This window comes from Lynx canadensis, chromosome E3 (genome assembly GCF_007474595.2).
Source record: "Lynx canadensis isolate LIC74 chromosome E3, mLynCan4.pri.v2, whole genome shotgun sequence".
NCBI classification, from domain to species: Eukaryota; Metazoa; Chordata; class Mammalia; order Carnivora; family Felidae; genus Lynx; species Lynx canadensis.
This window is the reverse complement of record NC_044318.1, coordinates 39,324,477-39,349,139: the sequence shown is the minus strand read 5'-3', so window position 1 is coordinate 39,349,139 and position 24,663 is coordinate 39,324,477. Positions and strand designations below refer to the sequence as shown.

General features: G+C 56.1%; 1 protein-coding gene across 1 annotated transcript; it reads left to right on the top strand.

The window, feature by feature from the left end:
* Positions 1–2,955: 2,955 nt before the first annotated feature.
* Positions 2,956–24,116, top strand: EIF3B (eukaryotic translation initiation factor 3 subunit B). The gene is made up of 19 exons (XM_030301550.1): positions 2,956–3,424; positions 7,407–7,599; positions 9,558–9,677; positions 9,935–9,992; positions 10,142–10,270; positions 10,534–10,691; positions 13,247–13,378; positions 13,463–13,529; positions 13,910–13,956; positions 14,909–15,119; positions 16,385–16,457; positions 17,326–17,448; positions 18,892–18,970; positions 19,668–19,806; positions 21,546–21,671; positions 22,247–22,324; positions 22,615–22,723; positions 22,982–23,098; positions 23,716–24,116. Exons 1-18 carry the CDS (start codon positions 3,010–3,012, stop codon positions 23,083–23,085), a joined length of 2,361 nt encoding a protein of 786 aa, XP_030157410.1. The 5' UTR covers positions 2,956–3,009; the 3' UTR covers positions 23,086–23,098; positions 23,716–24,116.
* Positions 24,117–24,663: the final 547 nt, after the last annotated feature.

Here is a 24,663-nt window from a genome sequence, read left to right as displayed (position 1 = left end):
TAAAATTATTGTCTATAGAATCAACCATTTACCTTGAAATATAAGGTTAAAATAAAAGGAAAAAGTAATTATTTTTTGCTTGAGCCTTTGATTTATTTTCAGAGATGAGTCCTCCCCATCCCCAATGATTTACTATACAATTGTCAAACACATAGAAGTGTTGAAAGAACTTTGCAGGGAACAGTCACAAACCTACCACCGAATTCTACGGCAAACAGTTTTCTCTGATCAACAACACCAGCACTGCTTACCCTCCTCTGAACCTATTTTCATGGCCCTTCATGTGTCTCCTTCTAGGCCTTTCTCTGTGTACTATACGTATTTCCCTATCGTGTTAGTCTGCTAAGGCTGTCATAAACAGAATACCACAGACCAGGGAGGCTTCGACAACAAAGTTCTGACAGTTCTGGAGCCTGGACATCCAGGGTCAAGGTGGGGGCATGTTTGCTTTCTCCGGAGGCCTCTTGGGACACGGGACGTGGGCTGTGGTTCTATGTCCGTTTAGCATGTCTGACAACTGGGTGCTGATGTTGGCCGGGGAGTTCAGTTCCTCCCGACCGGGACCCTGCCACAGATTGCTTGAGTGTCCCGAGGACACGGTGGCTAGCTTCTTTCAGAGCCGGTGATCCAAGAGAAGAGACAGCAGGCCAGGTGGAGGCTTCCCGTTCTCAGGACCTAGGTTTGGAGGGGACATAGCATCACCCCTGCCACATCCTATTCCTTAGAGTGACTAAATGCACACACGCTGAAAGGGAGCAGGGTTTGGCTTGGAATTTATGAACCCATCATAAATGAACTTTTATGGCACACTTTGATTCCTGAAAGTCGTCTCCCTTACACTGTAATTCTAAGATGACAAGGATCATGCATTCTCGGGGCGCCTGGGCGGCTTAGTCAGTCAGTTAAGCCTCCAACTTGGGCTCAGGTCATGATCTCACAGTTCGTGAGTTCGAGCCCCGCGTTGGGCTCTGTGCTGACAGCATGAAGCCCACTTCGGATCCTCTGTCCCCCTCCCTTGGCTTCTCCCCCCACCCCGTCTTCATAAAAAGGAAACAGTAAAGGAATCCTGCATTTTTGCCTCGCCACTGTACCCCCAGCAGAGCACGGCCCACTCAGGCCCCTAACTTCAGACCTTTGTGGGCAGTGGAACCGAGGACGGTGTGGGGGTGCTCTCTACAACTCGGAGAGATGTCTTTGGAAAACACACGTCGCTTTTTTGCACGGGGCGTACATCCACATTACCTGCACTAAAGGACATGACAAGGCTCAGGATGCCCGGCTGGCTCAGTCCGGAGAGCATGTGACTCTTGACAACAGGGATCTGAGTTTGCCCACATTGGGCATAGAGGTTACATACATAAGTAAACTTAAAAATATATATGCTCTGTCTCTCGCTGTCTCAAAAATAAATAAACGTTAAAAAAAATTAAAATATATATATATATATATATATTAAGAAAAATGAAAAGAAAGAACTCAAAACATGACAAGGCTCTTCAAGAGGAAGAAGTGAGACTAGCCAGCCACTCCAGGCCACACACCAATGCCCCAGAAACCTTCCCTAAGAAACGTGCAACTTCCACACCGAGGCCAGCTGTTTTCAAGCTTTTCTGTGAATTTCTGCTTCCTTGTTCATGGATCTGGCACCTTCAGCACTTTCTACAGGAAAAGGGCTGGTAGACCCCAGAGACTGCTGAAAACCGCGGATGCAACTAGAAATTAGGCGAACTCTAACCTCCAGGGGAAACCTGTCGGCCGGCACATAAGGGGAAACTGAGGCAGAGAGGCCACTCAGCTGAAAATAGGAAGGAGAAGATTCAAACCCGGTGTCAGGCAACCCAAGAACCTTCTGTAGCCCTGGTGTTCTTTCGACTGAGGGAAAAGACACCTGACTTTCAATAGAGCGCTATGACCGTTTTCCAGGGCGCTGCTGCGCGACCGTGCCCAGCGTCCGTGGGGACGTTCCGTGTCCCCACCCTGAGCCTCGGTCCCCAGCACACATTGACGCCCACCCGCCCCGCCCCTCCACCACCGGATTCCTTCTAGCACCTCACAAAACACGAGGGCGGAGCACCCTCTCAGCTCACAGCGGACCCGCGGCACCAGCCACAGCCGGCCCCGCCCCAACAGCGGCAGACCCCGCCCAGCGGCGGCAGACCCCGCCCATTCACTGCCGAGCCGCCCCCCCCCGCCCCCCCCCCCCCGGGTCGTCGCGCGTCTGAGGGCGGAGGCCTCCGCGGGCCGAACCACGGTGCCCCTCGGAATGGGGGGGAAGGCGGAATTACCACCGCCGCCGCCATTGGTTTGGGCATAAGTAATTAAAGCAACTCGCCTTCATTTTGGTATCGTGCCAGACAGCCGTCTTTCCAGGAGTACTGGCCACCTCTTGGTCGCCAGAAGTTCCTTTTACATTTTGGAAACGTCCATTCTTTTGCCCAGTCAGTGGACGACTCTAAGAGCCATCACGGAGAAAGGGAAACTTAACTCATGTAAGCGAAGCTTTGTCTGGTGGAAGGCTAAGATATCACAACCAAGATAGCTTGTTGAACTCATAGTGTTTTCCAGCATATACTTCTGAGTTCTGTGTTCCGTTTCAGTGACTAAGCCGGTTCCTTGTGCCTCCCCGCGGCGTCACAGATAGTGTAGTCTTTCAGCGCAGAGCCCGACGGGAGGAGGAAGGGAGTGGCTGCCATGTTGGACGGGACCATCCTGTCCCACAGGCGGGGGGGCTGGGGTTCCCGGTGAGTTTGTGGTTTGGGCCCAGCAGCTGTGGTGCCGCGCCTCAAGCACATGCTTGTCATGGGAGCCCTGTCGTGGTCCCCCGTAGAAACACTTGCGGCTCCCGACCTCCTCCGGGCATCCTGCGATTATCAGGGCGTGGACACCCCCCTCCCCGAGCTCCGTGGGTCGGCCCGCGGCATGCACATGGCCCGGCGGCAGGCGCCGCGCAGTGCGGCCTGGGAGAGTCGGAAGCGCGGCGAGGCCGGGCGAGGCGGCAGCGGCGGGCCCATGCAGGACGCGGAAAACGTGGCGGCGCCCGAGGCGGCCGAGCAGCGGGCAGAGCCCGGGCAGCAGCAGCCGGCCGCCGAGCCGCCGCCACCGGGAGAGGAGTCGTCGCGGCCCGCGGGGCCCGGCGCGCAGGAGGGAGCAGGCGGCGAGGACGCGGAGACCGGGCCGCATCCCGCAGTGCCGGCTGAGCCCGCGGCCGACGGGGAGGAGAGGGAGGCTTCGGCTCCAGGCTCGTCCCCGCCGCCTCCTGAGGAGCCCCTTGCGCCGGCCCCGGCCTCGGGCGAGGCCCCAGCGGAGCAGGCCGGGAACGCGTCGGCCGAGGCCCGGTCCGAGGGGGCGGGCGGGGAGGACGGCGGCGCGGACGAGCCTTCCTTCAGCGACCCCGAGGACTTCGTGGACGATGTGAGCGAGGAAGGTGAGGCGGCGCGGGAGGCAGTGGGTCGTCCCCGCGTTCCACTTGTAGTCCCCCGCCTAGGGAAGGGTTTCTGGGAGCGTTTGGATCTCCTTACGTGTGTTCTCTCTCCAGAATAAAGCGGGGCGGGGCGGGGCTGGGGGCCAGGAGACCGGAGACCGCTTGGGAGCCGCTCGGTTGCACTAAAACCTGGATTTTGGAGGGTGGTGATGATGGACAGTGGGCAAGCTGGAGCCGTGGCCGTGTATGGCATCTGGGGCCCAGCAAAGCAGGGCAGTGCACGTGCCGCACTATCTTGGGTGACACTTCCTTCTCTGCAGGTCTGGGTGTCCTGAGTGATGAGCCACACCTGTCAAAGGCCTGAGCCAGACCTCATGGGGACGCTTTTTGGGGTTGATGCGATGCTGTCCCTTAGAACAAGTTGTGACAGAGCTGGGTTCCTCTGCCCCTGCTCCACGGACGCTTCTGCCTTCAGAGAGTCTTAATAGGACTGGAAGGCTGACTCTGCCAGATTCCTGTCTGGTTCTCTCTTTTCTGAGTCTGTAGGCAGACGCTTGTCCTGTTGGCGCATAGTATTTTTAGGGTGTAGTGTCATTCATTGTAGCTTTACTTTTTTTCTTGTCTTGATTCAATTTGCAGGTATTTCTGCTTCCTGCCCGAGAGCTTGTCTTCTAAAGTGACGTCTGTAGTGCCTAATGTTATTTGCTTATGTTTGGTTTTTAGCCATTTGAACTGTCCGAGCTCAGAGCACATCAGTGGATTCCTGTCCATTATAGTAGAATGGGAAAGAACAGCGAGGAGGTAGCTAAGGGCACGCCAAGAAAATAAGATGTTGTCATGTTAATTTGTTTTGTTTTGTTTCTGAGATCTCGTGTCCCATCACACGGAGATTGAGTCAGAATCAAAGAATCTCCAGTAAAACGAAGACGATGACTTAGGGAACCAACAGCACCGTTTACTTTTAACTTAAACCTAACGTTAAGGAGTTACCTGCTTATTCTCATACTTTATTTCTTAAGGGACATTTTAATGTTTATTTACTTTTGGGAGAGAGACAGAGTGTGAGTGGGGGAGGGGCAGAGAGAGAAGGAGACACAGAATTTGAAGCAGGCTCCAGGCTCCGAGCTGTGAGCTGTCAGCACAGAGCCCAGCACAGGGCTTGAAGCCATGAAATGCGAGATCGTGACTTGAGCACATCAGACCCTTAACCGACTGAGCCACACAGGCCCCCCTCTTAAGGGATCTTTTAGCCTGAACAGGAGGAAAGGCCACAGCAGTGAACACTTGGGCTGCTGACCCAGCGAAAGTCAGTTACCTGTGAAGAAATGTGCTTCTTGCCGTGGGAGAGGTTGCTGACAATTGACGAGGAGGCAGTGTTGCCGGGACCCTGCCACGCTCTCCTGCCCTGACTAGCATTTGTTTCCATTGCACCAAATTGTATTTTGTAGTTTAAGTTTTGGTTCGAAAGCTCATTTCGAGCCTCTGAGTGTTTACTCTGCAGTTGATTTTTTAAAAAGCGTTGAGCACGTCGATTTCACGCAGGATTTCTGCTGCGTGGACCATTTCCAGAGTTGGGTTGTGTGGCAGGACTAATGTGAGCACGGGCCAGCCAGGCCAGGGGACTGCCCGGAGGGCCTTTGGGGGCCCTTGTGATCCTGAGACTGTCCCCAGAGTGGCCTGTGAGGCCCCTGGTCCTAGGGAACTAAAACTGAGCACACCAGCAGCTTATTTCTTGAGGCCATCTGGTTGTGGTCAGTAGTCCAAGGACGTTTTGTGCTTAGTGAGAAGAGCTGCCCCGTGGGGTCATTGAGGTGCAGAAGGTGAAAATGGACAGGGTCTCCTGGAAGAGCCCTCTGGGAGGTGCCGGAAGCTCCAGCTGGGCCATCCTGACTCCTGACTGAGGAGCGGCTTTGCCAGCGCGGCATCCTTTCAGACGCGCAGCTGCTGCTGCTGCTGCTGCTGTTGCTGCTTGGCCAGACGAGTGTGTGACAGTTTTGACTCCACATGTTTTCTTTTGGCCCGCTAAATAGCGTTTATCTTTATGTTTGGTATTTAGTTTTGAGATTTGCCTGTCTCTGTTTCTCCTGGAGCCGGATCGGGACTCCACACGGCAAGAGTCACCAGACGTGGGCGTGGGCACTGGTGATGGTGAAGGAGAGGTGTCCCTTCAGCGTGTAGTTGCCGTGTTTACTCCTTACCGTGTATGGGCACATTCCTGTAAGCTAGACGCGTAAAGATTGTGGGAAGGAGTCCACAGTTTGTATAAAAGCTGAGCTTTTTATTGTAAACCTTGTAAATTCAGATCAGGCTAAACAGGCCATATTTAATTGTATGGTAAGAGCTTTAACAGCGACCCAAGGAGCTGACTCTGGACTCTCCAGGGAAGGTGTCTCCCGCTGCTGTGACTGACTTGCCTCTTTTCGTCTGTTTTCTCTTGGTCTCAACTTTTGCCTCTTTGGAAATAAGAGGCAATTCTTTTTTTAGAGTCAATGCTTTTTATATCATCCGTGTAAGTGTTGAAATTAGAGATTGTTTATAACAGGGGCTTGCTTTGAAACAAAAGGACTTTTTTCCTTTTTGAATTTTTTTTTGGATTATCGAAAATTTCCAGTACGAGAGTGCAGAAAAAATTTGTCTTAAATTTTGAGAATGAAATGCAGCAAAGGATATTTTTGGACACGTATCTTTTTCAGCATGTTGAAATTCTTAAGAGTAGAATTCAAAACAGAGTAATAATTAGGTTCCAGGACCCAGGGAGACACATGGGAAAGCCACGGCTCCTCCTCGGGTGTGTAAAATTGCCTCCTGTCTCCTGCTCTCCTTCGGGCTGGGTTTGCCGCTCTAGCTTCATCTGGTGCGCTCTGATGGCAGCTTTGATCTGGTTTAGCTCCCAGTGCAGCCAGTGCCTGTAACTGTAACTTAGTAGACCAGCTAACTAATCGGGTTTAGGATTCGTGCAGAATTTGTGTTGCAAAGATGTCATCTGATGCTGCGTTTGACCTCTGAATGCTCCCCTCCAGCAGCTGGTCAGGCCTTTTATTGCTACAGGAGCTTCATGGTCAAGAGTCGTCGAGGCCAGATGCAGGCCTCGGGTTGGACAACCCAGCTAGCATTGTCTCCTGCCTGGCTTGCTCGCCCATGGCTCCCACACCTGTCTGTCTGTTCCTCAAATACGTCTTTTTCCTGGCCCTCCTACATCCGGTCCTCTTTCTCATGATCTAGCCGACCATCTTAGGGAAATGAAGCAAATCTAACATGTTTGAGTGCTTACGGTTTGGGTTTTATGATCTTAATTTTAAAGGCAGGTGACATGAACTTGAAACATTTTCAGTTTCTGAGTGTAGTTAAGAAAATAACGGTTAACGCACACAGCTTATGGCGTGCTACGCACAGTCCTGAGCATTTACGGATCTGAACGGCTGGTGTCTCCCAAGCGCCCTGTGAGGTATTTCATGCGGTCGGGGACACTCAGTCGTAAGGGGCATTGCTGTTTGCTCTCACGAGCCCGTGGGTTTTCTAGCCTCCTAGCGTACACGGCTGTTTTACATAGAGAGTACCAGGTGCCAGCTGTTCGTTTTGTCTTAAACTGGACGTGGGGAAAGTGCCTGCTAGTGGGTTTGCGTTGGGGGTGGGTCAGGGAAGGCTACTGCGGGTGTTTCCTACCCCACTTTCCTAGAGAGAGGCTGTCTTTGGTTAGCATTCTGCATTCTTCAAGTCTTTAAAATGTTGATTTAAGTAAAATCTTCCTTTATTTCCAGAAACGAATGGACATATCAGACAGGGGGAACATGAAGAGTTAAAATCTTCCTGATGTTTTCAAGTTTAAATTTTGAGTTAACCCAGGGCCAGGATTTCTTTCATTCACAGTGGAACCATTTAGAGGATTCATTTTTTTATAGGGAAGTCGTTCAGGGTGGTAAACTAGCATATTAATGTTCTGCCTTCATCAGAAAAAAGTCATTGGTCCAATCTTCCACCCATACAGAACTGCTGGGGGACATTCTCAAGGACCGGCCGCAGGAGGCAGATGGGATTGACTCGGTGATCGTGGTTGACAATGTTCCTCAGGTGGGGCCCGACCGGCTGGAGAAGCTCAAAAACGTCATCCATAAAATTTTTTCCAAGTTTGGGAAAATCACAAACGATTTTTATCCAGAGGAGGATGGAAAGACAAAAGGGTGAGTGATGTTCCCCGCGGTCTTGGTCCCTGATGCCCTGTGGCTGTCGTCGGGCGGTATGGGAGTTGTTGTGGACACACAGGTGTGCAGAACTCACCTGGTGGTTCTGCCCCAGCCACCCTCGGCTGGGGTCTCTACACAGGGAGAAGGAGATCCGCGTGGTTCTTGAGTTTGGATATTGTGGGTTGCTTGCTAAATCCTTAAGAAATCGGAGCTTTGCGGGGCACCTGGGTGGCTCAGTCGGTTAAGCATCTGACTCTTAATCTCCGCTCGGGTCATGATCTTACGGTTTCATGAGTTTGAGCCCCACAGTGCAGAGCCTGCTTGGGATTCTCTCTCCTCTGTGTCTCCCCCTCCCTCCCCCTCCCTCTCAAAATAAATAAACATTAGGGGTGCCTGGGTCTCTCAGTGCATTAAACGGCCAACTTCATTTCAGGTCATGATCTCGCCGTTCGTGAGTTCGAGCCCCACATCAGGCTCAGTGCTGACAGCTCAGAGCCTGGATCCTGCTTCCGATTCTGTGTCTCTCTCTCTGCCGCTCTCCTGCTCATGCTCTGTCTCTTTCTGCAAAGTTAAAACATTTTTAAAAATTTATAAAAAAAATTTTTTAAGAATCCGGGATTTAAGTCTTCTGCCATCAGAACGATAATTGACGTGATCCATCCTGGATGAAGGGCCCAACAGATAGGAGGCTGGCAGGATTTCAGGAAAATTTTACATGCGGTATTCTGTTGATTCTAAGATGAGCTTTTTTTTTTTCTTTCACATGGTAACGTCTCTGAAATGGGGTTACTTCTAACAGTCTAGGTGAAAGCCTTGTGCCACTGCTTAATTAGCAGCTTTTTTTCCCCCAACTGTTGCTTAAAATAGTGCATCTTTTAAAAACGGTAGCATATGGTATGTGTCCTGGAGTTTGCTTTTCAAACTCAATACGAGGTTTTCTGTGTCAGAAAACCTTTCGTGTCAGACCTCTGTTAAAATTTCACATGATACTGGTCTTGGAGAGTGTAGGCAAATTGTCTTTTACAGGACAGGAACGTGAAGAGTGAAGATACCGTGTTTTTTAATTCCGGTAGTTTTGAAGGTATCTTGGATAGTTTTATTTTTACTTTTACTTTATTTTTTAATTTTTTTAAATCTTGGGTAGTTTTTTTTTTAATTTTTCTTAATGTTTATTTATTTTTGAGAGAGAGAGAGAGAGAGAAAGAGAGTCACAGACCATGAGCAGGGGGGGGGCAAAGAGAGAGGGAGACACAGAATCTGAAGCAGCTCCAGGCTCCGAGCTGTCAGCACAGAGCCTGATGTGGGGCTCGAACACGCGAACCGGAGATCATGACCCGAGCTGAAGTCAGATGTTCAGCGGACAGAGCCAGCCGGGCACCCCTAGCTTGGATAGTTTTAAAGAAATTGTTTTTAAGAAACTACCAAATACCAAGGAGCGTAATGCTCCTTACGCTGTTTCCTTCAGAAACTAGGTGGAATAACGACCTTTGTGACCCCCGCTTGCTTGTATTGTAGGTGTTAAAATGAAGCATTCTCTGAAAGTCTTTATCATTTTGCTTTTAATACACTGTATCAGACTAATCCCGTTCTTGGATTTTTCCCTAGCTTTACTGAGAAAGTTGACATACAATAGACTTGTATAGTCTCAAAGTGGGTCACGTCATAAGTTCTGACACATGTACATTTGTGAAACCCTTTCCACGGTCAAGCTAGTGAACGTTTTGATTAATCGTTTTCTGATTTGTGATTGTGGCGTTAGACTTTGGATCTCCCATTAGGGTTTCGTTTGCGTTTAAGGAACCACTGCCGGCAGCTTGACCCTCGGGGATGTGGCGGTAGACGGGGCATTGGCCTTGACGGCATTTACTGGTCGGGTGGACGGGTGCTCGTAAGTGGCACACGGCCCACCCGGTCTTACAGGCCGCACTCCTGCAAGATGTTCTGTCCTGATTCAGGTATACGTTCCTGGAATACGCCTCCCCTGCCCATGCCTTGGATGCCGTGAAAAATGCGGACGGCTACAAGCTGGACAAACAGCACACGTTCAGGGTCAATCTCTTCACTGACTTTGACAAGTAAGTCCTGCCTCCACAGGCGTGAGTGGCTCAGCGCGTCTGGGGTGGTGCCATCAGCTTTTCGGGGAGCTCCGTTCTCCGGGCACGTCCCGACCCCTGATGTTCCTGGCCGGTAGCACCCCTCGCCCACTATCACGCGGTGGGGGGCAGGGGCACACACCGCCTGCTGCTGAGAGCCACCCACGGAGTCGCCACCCTGTCCCCTCCCCCCTTATAGTCGTGCCACGTGTTCCTAAAGGGCAGCTCCTCTGTTGCAGGTATATGACGATCAGCGACGAATGGGATATTCCAGAGAAACAGCCCTTCAAAGACTTGGTACTTGGGTGCACTCCGCCCGCGATTGGGAAGAGCAGGGGTGGCTTCCCGGCCGAGTCGGTCCCACCTCCGGGAGCACTAGTTGGGGTCCGGCTCCGATCACGGTCGATGAGACGTGTTCTGTCCCTTGCCTTGGGTTCCTTCTCTAGGGAAACTTGCGTTACTGGCTCGAGGAGGCAGAGTGCAGAGACCAGTACAGTGTCATCTTTGAGAGTGGGGACCGTACTTCTATCTTCTGGAACGACGTGAAGGACCCCGTCTCCATCGAGGAGAGGGCGGTAAGCGTGGCCACCCCGCGGGGCCTGCCTCTGTGTTTCCTTAGCGGGGAGCTGGGGGCCAGAGCGGGTGGACGTCCTCTCCTCCCAGATCACCCGTCGCCACGACATCCTCCGCTCTTCTGGTTTTGGAATAAGCCCTGAGACGTGAGCGGGCGTCTCGTGTTTTTCAGTGAAGAGTCAGAGGAGTAAATCCTTGTGGGAGTGGGAGGCTCTGTGCCGGCTCTCCGCGCTGGTGTTAACACGGGCCCTGACTTTTCCCACAGAGATGGACAGAGACCTACGTGCGCTGGTCCCCCAAGGGCACCTACCTGGCCACGTTCCACCAGCGAGGCATAGCTCTCTGGGGGGGAGAGAAGTTCAAACAGATCCAGAGATTCAGCCACCAGGGGGTTCAGCTCATTGACTTCTCGCCTTGTGAGAGGTAAGCGGTGTGCCCTCGCTTTGTGCCGGCCGCTGCAGGTTACTGTAAAACGTACTTTGCAGCAATTCCAGACTTGGCGGAAGTGTTGCAGCAGGGAACTTCCTGGGAGGCGTTTGCTGGTGTCCGCTGTGTCATTTGTGCACGCAAACACACCTGACTTTCTCCAGAGCCACTGGGAGTGAGTTGATGTGTCCCTTTCTAGGGGTAGGGAATTCTCTTAGCTGAGTGTCCCCAGTGGCGCTGCAACCTTCTGGAAATGTAGTGTTGATCTGCTACTTTCAGTGAAGTCCTGCTGTGTTCCGCAGTTTCTTCCAGTACTGTTCTTTGTAAAACTTGAGTCCCTTCGGTTTAGGATCTAGTCCAAGGCTGGGTACCGTGCCTGGAATTTTCTTATGAACGGCGTTTCCTCATGTGGGAGATGGCAGAGGGCTGCGGGACCAGGTGGGGCGCCAGCAGCTTCACGGGCTCCGCTCCCGCAGCCTGGCCTTCATGTCCGTCCAGGGCTTTGCTGCCCAGAATGCCCCCACTCTTCTGCCTTGTGCCCCTGCTCGGGGCTGTCCCCGGGCCTTCCCTGTGGTGTCCCCTCTTCTTACCGCATGGTCTGAGTGCATTGTGGATTCACGACGGTTCCTGGTGTCCCAGGGCTCCTGAGACGTGGCTCTGTGTTACCTGGTTTGCTTTCTGAGTTTTTTTGGTAGAAGATTTTCCTCACGCCTGGAAAACTAACGTGAATACTTCGGTAGCATCCCTGTGCTAATTCTCTAGCTGTAACGATTTATAACTTTGCTGTATCTGTTTCAAATTTATTTTCGCTATTGGGGTACCTGGGTGGCTCAGTCGTTTGAGCGTCCGACTCTGGATTTCAGCTCAGGTCCCGATCTCACAGTTCCTGAGTTTGAGCCCTGCATCGGGCCCTGCGCTGACAGCGTGGAGCCTGCTTGAGATTCTCTCTCTCCACCTCTCTCTGCCTCTTTCCCACTGACGCGTGCGCTCTCTCTTTCTCTCTTCCTGTTTCTCAAAATAAAACGTTTGAAAAACAAAAAAGAGATCTTGAGCGTTTTGAAGAAATGCTGGTGTTTTTACAGACATGCGTCAGTCCAGATAAAGGTGTCCTTCCCTGGTGATCGTGGTTCTTCTCTCCCACCTGCAGCGCCGACGTTTCCCTAACTGCTGCTGCCGCCCTGCGTACTGCGGTTTCCCCCTTGGTCTCCCCCATCGCTGTCATTTGCAGCTTGTTCAAACCAGGGGCAGGGCCTGTGTGTTCAGCCCTCCCGTCGCCCAGCCCGTTACCCTGCCCGCACGCCCTCCCTGTGCTGTCCTTTGATGGTGGCCCCTGAGGAAGATGGGGCCGGGTGGATGTGTCTCATGACTGGCTTGAGCTGTCCCGTCACCGGTCCCCTCCACCTTGGTGTTTCCTGTAAACGGAAGTTTCTATGCGATGTTTCTTACATCTGGTAAGATAGGTTTACGGAGCGTGTTCTTGGAGGACTCAAGATTCACAACCGCTTTGCATCTGTTTGGTACATAACACTTGACATTGTGTTGTGGCAGTGGTGCACGCGGGGACCCCTGGTCGCGCGCCGCATGGCGTGTACGCAGAGGAGCCGCCCCGGTCCGGCCGGCGGTGGGTTCCACCTGCCTTCTAGACTTCCCGTATCCGCTTGTGGTTTATGTGTGTAGCCACACCTGTCTGTCTGCTCGGGGACCGGACCTGGACCGTCCCTTACTCATCGCTGTAGCTCTGGTGCTCCGCAAAGCGCATGACACGTGAGACGCTCACGGGAGTCGGCGAGTGCACGCTTCAGCCCTCCGGGGTGTTTTCCAGTTCAGTGCTCAGCTTCCGTAGTTCAGCGTGACGGTCACGCCGCCTTGTAGGTGTGTGGCGTGGGTCTGTAGAGGGAACCTCATGGCTCGTAGGGAGTGACTGCAGCCTGGCGTCAGCGTCTTGAGCGCCAGGAGGCTCTCCTGGGCGGGGCCTGTTGCTGTCATTCCTCGTTGAGTGTTTCTGCCTTTCCTGGGTCCTGTGAGGGAGCAGTCTGTTTAGATACTTGCACTGTGTGTAAGCAGGGTGAGGCGGTGCCCTGGGTGTAGACGAGCCCGCTGTTGGGTGAGTGAGAAGCCCCAGGTGCAGAAGTGGTGTTAGAATTTGCTTGCTTTTGAAACACGTGGCTGGCTGTTGAGGTCCCCTCCTCGTCCCAGGCAGACCTCGACAAGGAGCACGGGGAACGGCACCCACCCCTCCCGGAGCGCACACGCGGGCTTCGGTCTGGGATCTGCTGCGTCTTTTCTTGTCCTGACTCTGTGGGGAGACACGTGGCCTGGTCCAGGAGGGACTGTGTGCCTTGTGCCCCGGAGGGGGTCAGCTCCGGGGTTTGGAGTGAGTACTGGTGGCAGGAGCCCCGACTGCATCGTCTGGAAGTCTCACCATGCCTCGAGCTACCTGGAGCGGAGGCCCGTTGGGTGCAGATGCTCACCTCATCCGCCCACAGCCTGGCGCTCCGGGGCGAATGGTGGGACGGTGGCGGGGGTTCTAAACCGGGTCTGCTCTGTTCCAGGTACCTGGTGACTTTCAGCCCCCTGATGGACACTCAGGACGATCCTCAAGCCATCATCATCTGGGACATCCTGACCGGGCAGAAGAAGAGGGGCTTCCACTGTGAAAGCTCAGCCCATTGGCCTATTTTTAAGTGAGTAAATGAGGGGTAGTCAGCGGCCACCTCGTCGTGGCCATTTCTCCTGACAGAGCCCGGTACTTCTGTCCTTCTTTTTAGGTGGAGCCACGATGGTAAATTCTTTGCCAGAATGACACTCGACACACTTAGCATCTATGAAACTCCCGTAAGTAGCGTAGTTTCCTCAGCGGTGGCCTGCTCCGTCGGGAGCTGCTGGGGGCGCCTGCTTCCCTGTGTCACGGGTTGGGGGGACGGAGAGAGCAGCTGTCCTTATGCAGAATCGGGGGGGAGCTGGGGGCGCCTTTCCCGTCCTGTCCCTGGGGGTCTCCCTGCTGGTGCTGCTGCCAGGAGTCTGGGACGGAAGTAAACAGAAGGGGCCTCGGAGATGGGTGCCTCGCTGCTGTCGGTGGATCGGTTCGTTACGTGCCCCCCGCCGGGTTTATGCCAGGCTCATTCCAGAACCTCGTTTGCTTTCTCTGAAAATTTGCTTGTGTCACGGAGACCGCAGTGTGATTTGACTCCGTTGTGACCCTCATTTTTCCACAGTCTATGGGTCTTTTGGACAAGAAGAGTTTGAAGATCTCTGGCATAAAGTAAGTGACCGTGCTCACCAGGTGGGGCTTAGCCAGCTCCCCCCTTTGGCCCCGCGCGTTCACACAGCGGGAGGAGGCGGCGTGGACTTGGTCTGGAGACGAGGGGGCACGGCAGGCTCTTGGCTATCACCCACGGGCCTGCTGGTTGGTGCGGGCCTCGCGGCCACTCTCCCTCCTTATGCCCGGCGACTCTTGGGGGGGGCGGGGGGCGGCGCAGGCTTGGCTCTAGCCAGGCATCCTGTCCCTGCCTTGGAGCTGGAGCCTCGGGCTGCAGTCTTCAAGGGAGATGGGCTGGAGGGGGCTGGAAAGGGCTTCCGTGCACGCTGTGGTCCATGCAGCGGTTCGAAGGCCTTCGGCGAGCTGCCCGGGAGGCACGTGTGTGTGTGCGCGCGCGTGCGCTCTGGGGGCGGCCCGTGTGCAGAGGAGCACCTGTGGTGTGGGGACGTGAACGCTCTTGGGCACAGCTGTGGCTCATGATAAAAACTAAACCGGGAATCGATTCTACGCAAACAAACAGTAATGGTAGACTCTGTGGGTCTGAGCTGGCGAATCGTGTGGGCGCCTAGCCTGGAGGTGCCTGCGCGGAGGGGGGGCATCGTGCTCTCGCTTTGGGGTCGTCCCGCGCCCTCTGGGTGGGTTTCCCTTCAGCCCCGTGGTGAGTCTCGGGCGTCACTCGGGGTCCGGAGGCCGCAGCTCCCCCCTCACCCTGCAGCCGCGAGCTGTGGTAGCCGAGGGCCAGGTCGGGGCTTGGGCGTCTGCCGCGTGGCGGCCGGGAGCCTCACCAGCGTCTCTCCCCGCTGGCACGGTGAGTGCGGTGACGCTCCGGGTGGCAGGGGACCAGCTCTCGGGGAGGGCGGCTGCCGCCCTGGAGGGTGAGCCCGTGTCCGCCGCGCTTCCTTCCTGTCGGCGGCCCGCCGGTCCTTGGGCAACACCGGCTTTCTTCGTTCTGCAGAGACTTCTCTTGGTCTCCCGGTGGGAACATCATAGCTTTTTGGGTGCCTGAAGACAAAGACATCCCGGCCAGGGTGACCTTGATGCAGCTTCCTACCAGACAGGAGATCAGGGTCAGGAACCTCTTCAATGTGGTGGATTGCAAGCTACATTGGCAAAAAAACGGGGATTACTTGTGCGTTAAAGTGGACAGGACCCCGAAAGGTACCCAGGTGAGTGGACGCCCCGAGCAGAGGCCGTGCCTTGCGGCTCCAAGCCGGCCCTCCCCCCGCCCCGCTGAAGCTGCTGACGCGGTCTCTGTCCGAGCCCGTGGGTCACTCTCAGACCCGCCAGTTAGAGGCAGTGGTTAGCGGGCGTGTCCTCGCTAGAGCTCTTATTGCCTTGCCACTGAGGTGCAGGAGACCTGTGGGCACAGTTTACAGGTCACGGGGATGCAGTGTTGTCTCCGGGCACCGGCCTGCCTTCTCAGGAGACGGGAAGCCAGCATGTCCTCTCCGTTTCTTTCTCAAGCACAAAGAGGAGCGTGCTGGGCACAGTTCTGCTCCCCGATTGGTTTTATTTGCATCATTTGTGAATTCTTCGTCCCGACGGGAGCGTTTCTGCTCCTCTTTACGAAACAGCCTGGAGACTGAGTCCCTGCACTGTAGTGCTCGCCCTCGAAACGCACAGTTAGTGGCTTTTTGGTACATTCACTGACTCATGTGGCCGTCGCCACGGTCGGAACTCGAGAGCATTTCTATTACCCACAAAGGCAAGGAACTCCGCACCCATTGGCACCACTGCCCTCTCCGGCGCACTCCTGTACCCGCCGCTCTGCCTTCTCTCCGTCTGGATCCGCCAGCCTGGGACGCTTGCTGGGAAAGAAGTCCTACAGCATGTGGCCTTCGTGGCTGGCGGCCCTCACTGAGCACGTCCAGGCTTATCTGGGCCGTGGCAGGTGTCGGTGCCTCCCCCCCCTGCTCAGGGCCAAGGGACGCGGCTGCCCTTATGTGCATTCATCTGTGGTGGGCACTTGTTTCCGTCTTGGCTGTTGGGAATCAGCACCCGGGTCTCTGCGCGGGAGTGCCTCGGGGGGACGCTGCAGGGCATTGCGCTGTTTCCAGATAGTTCATTCCTGCCCCGTTGGTGGGTATCGGCACTGTGGGAGTTCTGCAGACAGGCTACTGCCCGTGCAGAGCCCTTTCCGTGTAGAGGCGTGACCTTGTGCATGCAGGCCCTCTCCTTGCAGGGGCGTGACCCTGGGGCAGCTCTCCAAAGCAGAACGTGGGCCAGAGAGGGAGTCCGCTGTCCCCTGCAGGGACCGCGCCCGTGCACTTCCATCAGTGCTGTCGTGACGGCTGCACTTTTAGTCACTTGACCTGTCTGTGTGTCCCAGCTGTGTACATTTCATTGGTCGCCAGGTTGACTTGTTCTTGACTTAAGCGTTTCTCAAGTTTTCAGTTTCTGTGAGTTCATCCCCTCTTTTTCTCCTGAACAGGGCGTTGTCACGAATTTTGAAATTTTCCGAATGAGGGAAAAACAGGTGCCTGTCGACGTGGTGGAAATGAAAGGCAAGTTCCGTTGTTCCTTCGTGAGCGAGTGGCCCTCGCGTGCAGCCCCCGCTCGGCCTTGGCCCTCGCGTGCAGCCCCCGCTCGGCCTTGGCGCTCCCCAGGCTCCCTACCTGAGCAGGGTACTCGCAACCCTGATTGGTACGTGCTGTTGGCCTGCGAGCCCGCCCGTTTAGGGTTCCTTTGGCCCTTTCTCGCCTTGGTCCCCACTTCTGGCTGCCATGAGAGTATGTCCCGGTCGCTGTGCACATCCACCCCGGCTGGTTTCCCGCTGAGAGGCTGTGCCGGGAATGGGTTTTCATGACACTCTGAGCGCCCAGCAGCAGGAGGGTCATCCACTGGCAGCCGCAAGTTGTTGGCTGACTAGGGCTCTTTTCTGGGCCTGTGAAAGCCGTTCAGATCCCCCGTTTCTGCCTCTAGATGGGAAACGTAGCCTGTGTCGTTGGTTGTGTGTGGTGTTCTACTTTTGTTCTCTGTTTTGCTACGAAGAGGAGGAGAAGGGGGCGGGGAGTACAGAATGAGAACGTGGGTACAGGCTCACCACCCTGCCTTGTTAGCCCTTGGGGGGCCGTGGAGTCCCCCCTACCCCCGTGAGCGCTCCAGCAAGCGGGAGTCCACGGGTTGTGCTGGGCGTCGGGCCCAGGCCCCGCTGTGGTGGGCATCTACGGAGGTGGCGGTCCCACGTGGCCAGAGTCTCCCACGAGTCGCTCGCACGCTCGTCCTTAGGCCTGCCGGGTGGTCCTTTTAGTGAGTTTAAGGATTTGGGGTGTTTCTCTCATTGAACAGCAAAGACTGTGCAGGAATGTTGCCTGATCGGGAACGTTGCTTTATTACATGACCTGAGGGGCTTATTCTTTCTCCTGACTGTAGAAACCATCATAGCTTTTGCCTGGGAACCCAACGGGAGCAAGTTCGCAGTGCTGCACGGGGAGGCTCCTCGGATATCTGTTTCCTTCTACCACGTGAAGAACAATGGGAAGATTGAACTTATCAGTAAGTAGCCTCCCCCTTGGCAGACGGACAGACAGACGGATATGCACTGGGGATAGAGCCCTGTCCTCGCTCCACATGCGTGTTCGGCTGGCTGGGAACCGCTACTTAGGCCGCCCCACAGCCGAGAGGGTCCCTGCGGCTCAGGCCTCACATGCTTCCAGCCCACAAAGACCTGGCCTCTGGGAGGGAGCCCCTGCCTGCCCTCTCTCCCAGCCCCGGCCCTTCACAAGAGGGCTTCTGAGTGGAGGTGGTCTCCCTCTTGTAGCCACAGCTGGTGTCTCTGGGCTGGGGGCCCCGCCTCCCCACCATGCTCTGCTCTGCCTGTGTGCGGGGCAAGCAGGGTCCTGGCCTCTCTCAGCAGGGCCCCTCGTGCACAGCTTCCTCGCAGGAAAGACAGCGGGTTGGTTCGGTGTCTGATGGTTCAGGTGCGGAGCTTGTCTTGAGAGAACTCCGGTGAACTCAGCTTTTACCTCCTGAGCTCAGTGGTGTTTGTGGTAGAACCGTTCTGGGGTGGGTTGGTGGCAGCCACAAAGCTGACCGCGTCATTAATTCCCTGCCACAGACGAGGAAGTAGGAGTCGTTAGGGGCTCCCAGATCTGCGCTGTCTCGTTAGGAAGTAGGTTTGCAAATGGCCAGCGTCCAAGTGCCTTCCATCCCTGAACGCCCCGTTACCCACCTTGGAAGGTCGCATGTCCGTGCTGGGACAATTGTGTGTGTTCTGTTAACATGCGTGGTTGTTAAAGGACAGCTTACAGTTTCTGTTCCTCCTTTGTTTGGTCTGAGAATCCTGTCCTTTGGATGGTGTCACCCTCCTCACGTCTCCCTGTCCCCGCTGGGCCCCCCGTCCTTGGATCCCCTGCAGGCCGGGACCAGGCCCCAGGGGGTTCTCTTTGCGTCCTCCAGGGAAGAGACCCTAGCGTGCAGCCTGAGCCTTAATGGTCTGCTCTCCAGGGGCTCTGCCGGCCCCTCGTGGGATGTGAGCCTCAGGGTGTTGGGCAAAGTAGCAGCTTTCAAACGACTTGTGACTGCAGAGTTCAGAAGGTGTTCGAGTCCCTGAAGGGTGGGTCTTGGGCTTTCTTGGGTGATATGTGTCTTTCCACGTCTGGTGGGGGGTGTGGGTTTCTTGCCCTCGTGTGGAGACCCCGTGACCCCATGACAGTTTTTACGGTGAGTCCTCTGTGCAGTTTCACTGGGAAGTAGGTCTCTCCGAACACGAGATGTTACTACAAATCATATCGTAGTTTCAAGGTATCTCCTTTTTCTTTTTGTGTTTGAACTGTAGGTCATAACTTAAAAACGTACCCAGACGATGGGTTTTCCAAAATGTTTTCTCCAGGAGGAACCAGGCGTGGGGAGCACATGTGGATGTCCGCCCACTGAGGCCGCGTGAACCCATCGCCCGCCCCTTCACAGACTTCTAACAGCCGCTCTCTTTGCTTTCAGAAATGTTTGATAAGCAGCAGGCAAATACCATCTTCTGGAGCCCCCAGGGACAGTTTGTCGTGTTGGCTGGCCTAAGGAGGTGGGTTCCTACTGTCTGCTGCCTTCTGCGTGTCCTGAGCCACGCTTGTGGGCCTCACGGGTCAAGCTCCGGGTTCGGAACCATCACAGTGGTCCCTTTAGCGTGATGGGGCACGTGTCCTGCACGAAAGGACCATCCTGTCTTGCTCAGACTCGGGTGGACCCCAGGTCGGGCAGAACGGTCCTGCAAGTGTGTTCCGGGTGCACCTGGAGGACATGCGAGTGTTGTCATTTCCTCGCGGTTAGGTGAGCCGTCTTGGTGGCAGGGCAGCGAGCCTGGTGTAAACCCCGTCCTCTGGCGGGAGGGCTGTGTGAGCTCGGAGCCTGCCTCTGTCCAGGGTGACCGTGGGGCGGGTGGCGTCCCCCCGCCCTCCCGTCCTTGGCCGTCCGGCAGCCGTGGGAGCGCATGAGCAGAATAGGCTCCGGTTGTTCAGTGTTCTGACTTCATTGGAGGTGTTTTGGGGGCTCTGGCCTCTGTCTTCTCTGAAAGCAGTCCTGGCAGGCGTACAAGGTGCCGTGTGCACTTCCCATGTCTTTGTTCACGACACCCTTGGGCCGTGGCTCCTGGATTAGTTCTCCTCAGCAGCCAGGCAGCGGTAGGGGATGCCCAGGGCTCTCCTGTGTCCTGCCCTGGAGTCTGCAAGGAGCGAGGCGCAATGACGGCCTGTGTGGACTGACCGTGTGCTCTGTCTCCCCAGTATGAACGGCGCCTTGGCCTTTGTCGACACTTCGGATTGTACGGTCATGAACATCGCGGAGCACTACATGGCGTCTGATGTGGAGTGGGACCCTACCGGGCGCTACGTGGTCACCTCTGTGTCCTGGTGGAGCCATAAGGTACGGGGCCCCAAGTAGCCCGCGCGCAGCGTGAGACCCTCCTCCCCTCCCGGGTCTCCTCGGGGTCGCCCTGCGGTGAGTCTTCAGTTGCTCTTTGGGGCCCTGTCCGGCTGCCACTGCCCCAAAACCCTCGCCAGCAGAGCACCCGAGCGGCCGGCCTTGCCGTGCGTGAGTCGGCCGGCGTTCCTGGATTTCTTCCCCAAGTCGGACGTCTTAACACTCGCTGTGGCCTGAGCCCAGGCCACCTTCCTCTGGCGTAGTAGCCGGGGAGCTTCTCCCAGTGGGAATCGGGTTGGGTAGTTTGCCCCGCAGTTCAGAGCCACGCTGTCCTGTGGCTTGGGAGGTGGAGGGAGGACGTGCCGTACTGCGCACACAGTTTCCCAGCATGATTTTTCCACGCTCAAGAAGCTTGTGGTTCAGAGGAGCCCTGTCTGCCCAGCCCACCGGGCCCTTGGTGAGGCGGCCTCTGCCTGCTCCCCCGCTCCCCTGGGAGCGTGCGCGCACTGGGCTGGCTCCTCCCAGGCGGCTCATTTGCTCCTCCCTGCCTGGAGCGGGCCTCCTCCGTGGGCAGGCACCCGTCTCGCCCTGCGCTGTCTTCACAGTGCGCTCACGGGCTCGAATCCATCTCGGGGGCTGGTCGCGAGTTCATTTCCTCTCCCGAGAGTGGAGCGTTGTGTGGGCAGGGGCCTGTTCCCTGGCGTGTGGTCCCTGTTCCGTCCCGGTTTGCCGTCTGAGCAGGAGCTACTGGGGAGAAGGCTGCTGAGGCTAGGGTCTGGGGTCGGGGACTCCCCGAGAGGACACGAAAGCACTTGTGAGGGAGCCCGTTTCTTAGTCTCAAACGTCGGGTAGCCTGAAGGACTGGAGAAATGCCGTGCTCCGTGGGTGTGCGAGCCTGTGTGTGGTGCACGTTCCGCGTGGTGTCTGCATGCCGGAGTGTCCGTGGTAGTGCTCCAGGCTCAGTGCTCCTGAGCTGCAGGGGGTGGGGGCCTCTGCCGAGCGTCTGCTCTGTTTAGTTACTGTTTTTTATCAACGGAGGTTCTGAGAGTTGAACCAGTTCCTGCGAGTCCACGGCCTAGGAGGTCGTATCCGGGCGATTCCGTTTAACAAAAGAACAACGTTCTGGGAGCCCAGACTCAGCAAACGTCACCGTGCTGTCTTAAGGACAAGCTCTGTACTCGCTTCATGGTGATCGTGCCGTGTGTCTAAATTTGAGCGCCGTCTCCGTGAGGCCCACCTTGGGCCTCGTTAAAAAATCTTTTAGGCCGTGGGCCCCTCCGTCAGATCCCGACGTGCTCCCAAAGTGCTGGTCTGGGATCAGCTCACACAGCATGTAGCTTCAGGTCCCGCTTCCTTCATCCGGAAGGTGGTGCCGCGGAAAAGATGTCAGCCGAGCCGAACAGTGTGTTTAGTGATTTTGTCAGTGTACGTTCTGGTATGAGTTCTCCATTGCAGATCAGTAACGGAGCCAATGCCCCGTGACGCCCTTCGTAGGTACTCCACACCGTGCTCTGTGACGCGGGTAGCTTCCTGTCGTGTTTGTTGACGGTGTTCCCCTGCTGCGTGAGCTCCCGAGAAGCAGAGATCTTTGATTCACTGCTGTCTCCCAGATACCACACCGTCGGTCGTTGGCTCTTAAACAGCCGTCGGAGGAGCGCTTGACTTGGGTGGCCCTGTGAGGGGCCCCCGCGTCTCGCTGTGACGGGGTGGCGAGCAGCGCTTTGCCCTCTGCCCCCATGCAGGTGGACAACGCTTACTGGCTGTGGACTTTCCAAGGCCGTCTTCTGCAGAAGAACAACAAGGACCGTTTCTGCCAGCTGCTGTGGAGACCTCGGCCCCCCACGCTGCTGAGCCAGGACCAGATCAAGGTCTGGGGCCCCGGGGTCAAGGAAACGTGGAAGCCTCTTTTCCATCACTGCTGCTGGGGCGGTAACGAGTGGGGAATGGGAACATGACGTTTTCGGGTACCTTTGGAAGAGCGGTGGGAACAGTGGGAAGCCAGTGGGAATAGTTTCAGTGTTGTGAATGTGGGTTTTCGGGCCATTCCTGCCGCATCCGTGCCCTCCGTGGACGTTGGCGTGAGCTAGAGGGGATGAGCAGGTGCTGGGGGCTGGTGAACCGTGCTGGCAGGATTGAGGGGGGCCCTGAGCAGGCCTTTTTAATTTGCTGAGACAAAAACAAACACAAGCCAGTCAGGATTTAAACATTCGAGGGGCCCTGAGAAAGGAAGAGCGTGAGAGGGGGAGGGCAGAGAGAGAGGGAGACACAGAATCCGAAGCAGGTTCCAGGCTCCGAGCTGCCAGCACAGAGCCCGACGTGGGGCTTGAGCTCACAAACTGTGAGCTCATGACCTGAGCCGAAGTCAGACGCTTAACCGACTGAGCCACCCAGGCGCCCCTCGAATGTTTAAATCCTGACTGGCTTGTGTTTGTTTTTGTCTCAGCAAATTAAAAAGGATCTGAAGAAATACTCCAAGATCTTTGAACAGAAGGATCGTCTGAGCCAATCCAAAGCCTCAAAGGTTAGCTGGTCCTAGGACTGTGGGAAGTGCCACAGGCGGCCACTGTCCCTCTCTGACATGGAAGGGACAGTGTCAGGCCCCGGGAGGAGGGGGGAAAGGGGGGTGCTTGTCCGCTGCCCACGTGCACAGACTGGCCTTCCAGGTGTGTGTGAGGGGAAGGAGGAGGGCGCGCCCTCCGTTCCTGTCCTGGGGTGGGGGTGGGGGTTGGTTGGTGGTGGTGACTGCCGACCTCAGTCCTCGTTGTGGCAAGGGGACCGTCAGCCCCGTGACTTTCCCACTTCCGCGCACAGGAACTAGTGGAGAGAAGACGCACCATGATGGAAGATTTCCGAAAATACCGGAAAATGGCCCAGGAGCTCTACATGGAGCAGAAAAATGAACGTTTGGAGTTGCGAGGAGGTAACCGTTAGCTGGAGATGTGTTTTGTTAGGACAGGACTGTTGAAACATTTTTCTCCCTCTTGTGTGGGCTTTCCAGTTAAGCGTCAGGTGTTTCTGTCAAAGAACCCAGTTTGCTACGGCCACAGGTTCACGTGCACAGTCCTGTGTGGAGGAGGCTGGAGTGGGCGCACGTGGGCACATGCCCACGTGTCCCCACCCTCCCCGAGTGGGCTGTCTGCACGCCACGTCACATCCCTCCCCCCCCCCCTCCCCGCAGGCGTGGACACGGACGAGCTGGACAGCAACGTGGAAGACTGGGAGGAGGAGACCATCGAGTTCTTTGTCACTGAGGAGATCATCCCCCTGGGCAATCCGGAGTGACCTGAGCAGCGTGGTAAGACCTCTTCAGACGGGGACGAGCCACACCCAGACGCGGGCCCGTCTCTTGTGTTGTGCTGTCCCTTCGCTGAGAAAAGAGCCAGGTTCACGTTCTCAGGGTCAGCAGGCCCTTTTCATGGAACCTGCAAGGGTCAAGTGCACACCCTGGCTGTCCGAGGTGGGGCTCTTCTCTGAACACGGCGGGACCTCGAGCCCCGGATTTAGGGGACGTGCCCCTCACGTGGGCTCTGGTCGTGGGTGAGAGGCGGAGCTGGGGAAGAGGAGGGAGGCCAGCCGCAGCGTGACGGGAAAAGGCCTCGGTGTGCCCAGCAGAGACAGGCCTGTGGGTCTGAGATGGGAACCTCCGGAGCACACGCGGGCTTCCTCGGCAGGCGAGCGAGGGCGGCGTTGTGTGCGGGGCGGCCAGCGGACGGGGCTCTCTCCCCCCCCTTCCGGGGCTCCTGCTGCTGGTCATCTCTGGCATCAGGCGGGAGAGCCTCGGGTCCCTTCCGCCTTCTGAGATCGTACGCCCTCTGCCTGCCGTCGGGGCGCGCCTTCCGCAGAAGCCCTTGCTAATGTCCGTCTCGTCATCGCGGTGCAGGGCAGAGAGTAAACACCTGATCCTTCTTGCAGCGTCCCCGGGGCTCGTGCTGGAATGAGGTCGTCCTTCTGCAGAAAGTGCGCACGATGCCTGCGTTTTACCTGTGCTTTGTCTCGCTCCACACTGTGCGCCCGGATTCTCCCATGCCCACACGTCGCTGTGCCTTCAGCCCCCGGTCCCCACCACGGGGGAGGTTTCAAGGCACCGCTTTCCTTTTCTCTTGTTTGGGGTTTTTAAAGTCATGCCACCAGTGTTTGTCACTCAGACTCGTGCGCGGCAGGGGCGCGCCCGGCCGTCCCCCTCCGAGAACTCGTCCTGTCCCGTGGCGGGGGGCCAGCGTGGCTGTGTCGTGGAAACGGGAGCCGCGCCATTCAGGTTGTGCTAGGTTCTCAACAGGCTGAGCGTGGAAATAAAAACAAATCTGTATGAAAAAGCTGTCTTTCTCCTCTCTTTAACGTAGACACCGGCCTCGAACTTGGTTCCTGTGCCCCCTCCCCCTGTGGTGGTGGCCCTCCACCTCCCGATTTGGTTGTGTTTTCTCAGCTGAGCTCTGCAAACTAAAGCATCGGTCTGATCGGTGCAGAAAAACCGTTCTTGCAGCATTTTTTTTGTTTTCCACACTTGTCTGCCCTGGTGAGAAAGACCTTTCTAGACTTCCTTGGAGTCCTACAAGTTGTTCGTGAGAGTTGTCACTTTAGCTGCCGTCACGTGGTCGTCTTTGACTATTTAACTTGATTTCTCTCCTGAGAAGGGAGTGAGCAAATCCACGTAATTTCAGCCCCTGTTGATTTGCAACGTCCACTACCCATTGGTGCCTTGTCAGACTCCACCGCGCCTCCTCTTTGTGTCTCTGGGAGCCGAGAGCCTGGGTCAAAACGCACAGAACGGGCTCGCTGCGCTTTCACGGCCGTGGTGCCCATGAACTTGACACATTGGGATTGGAGGAGAAGCTGTCGTCCGTGGGGCAGAAGCAGCTCGGG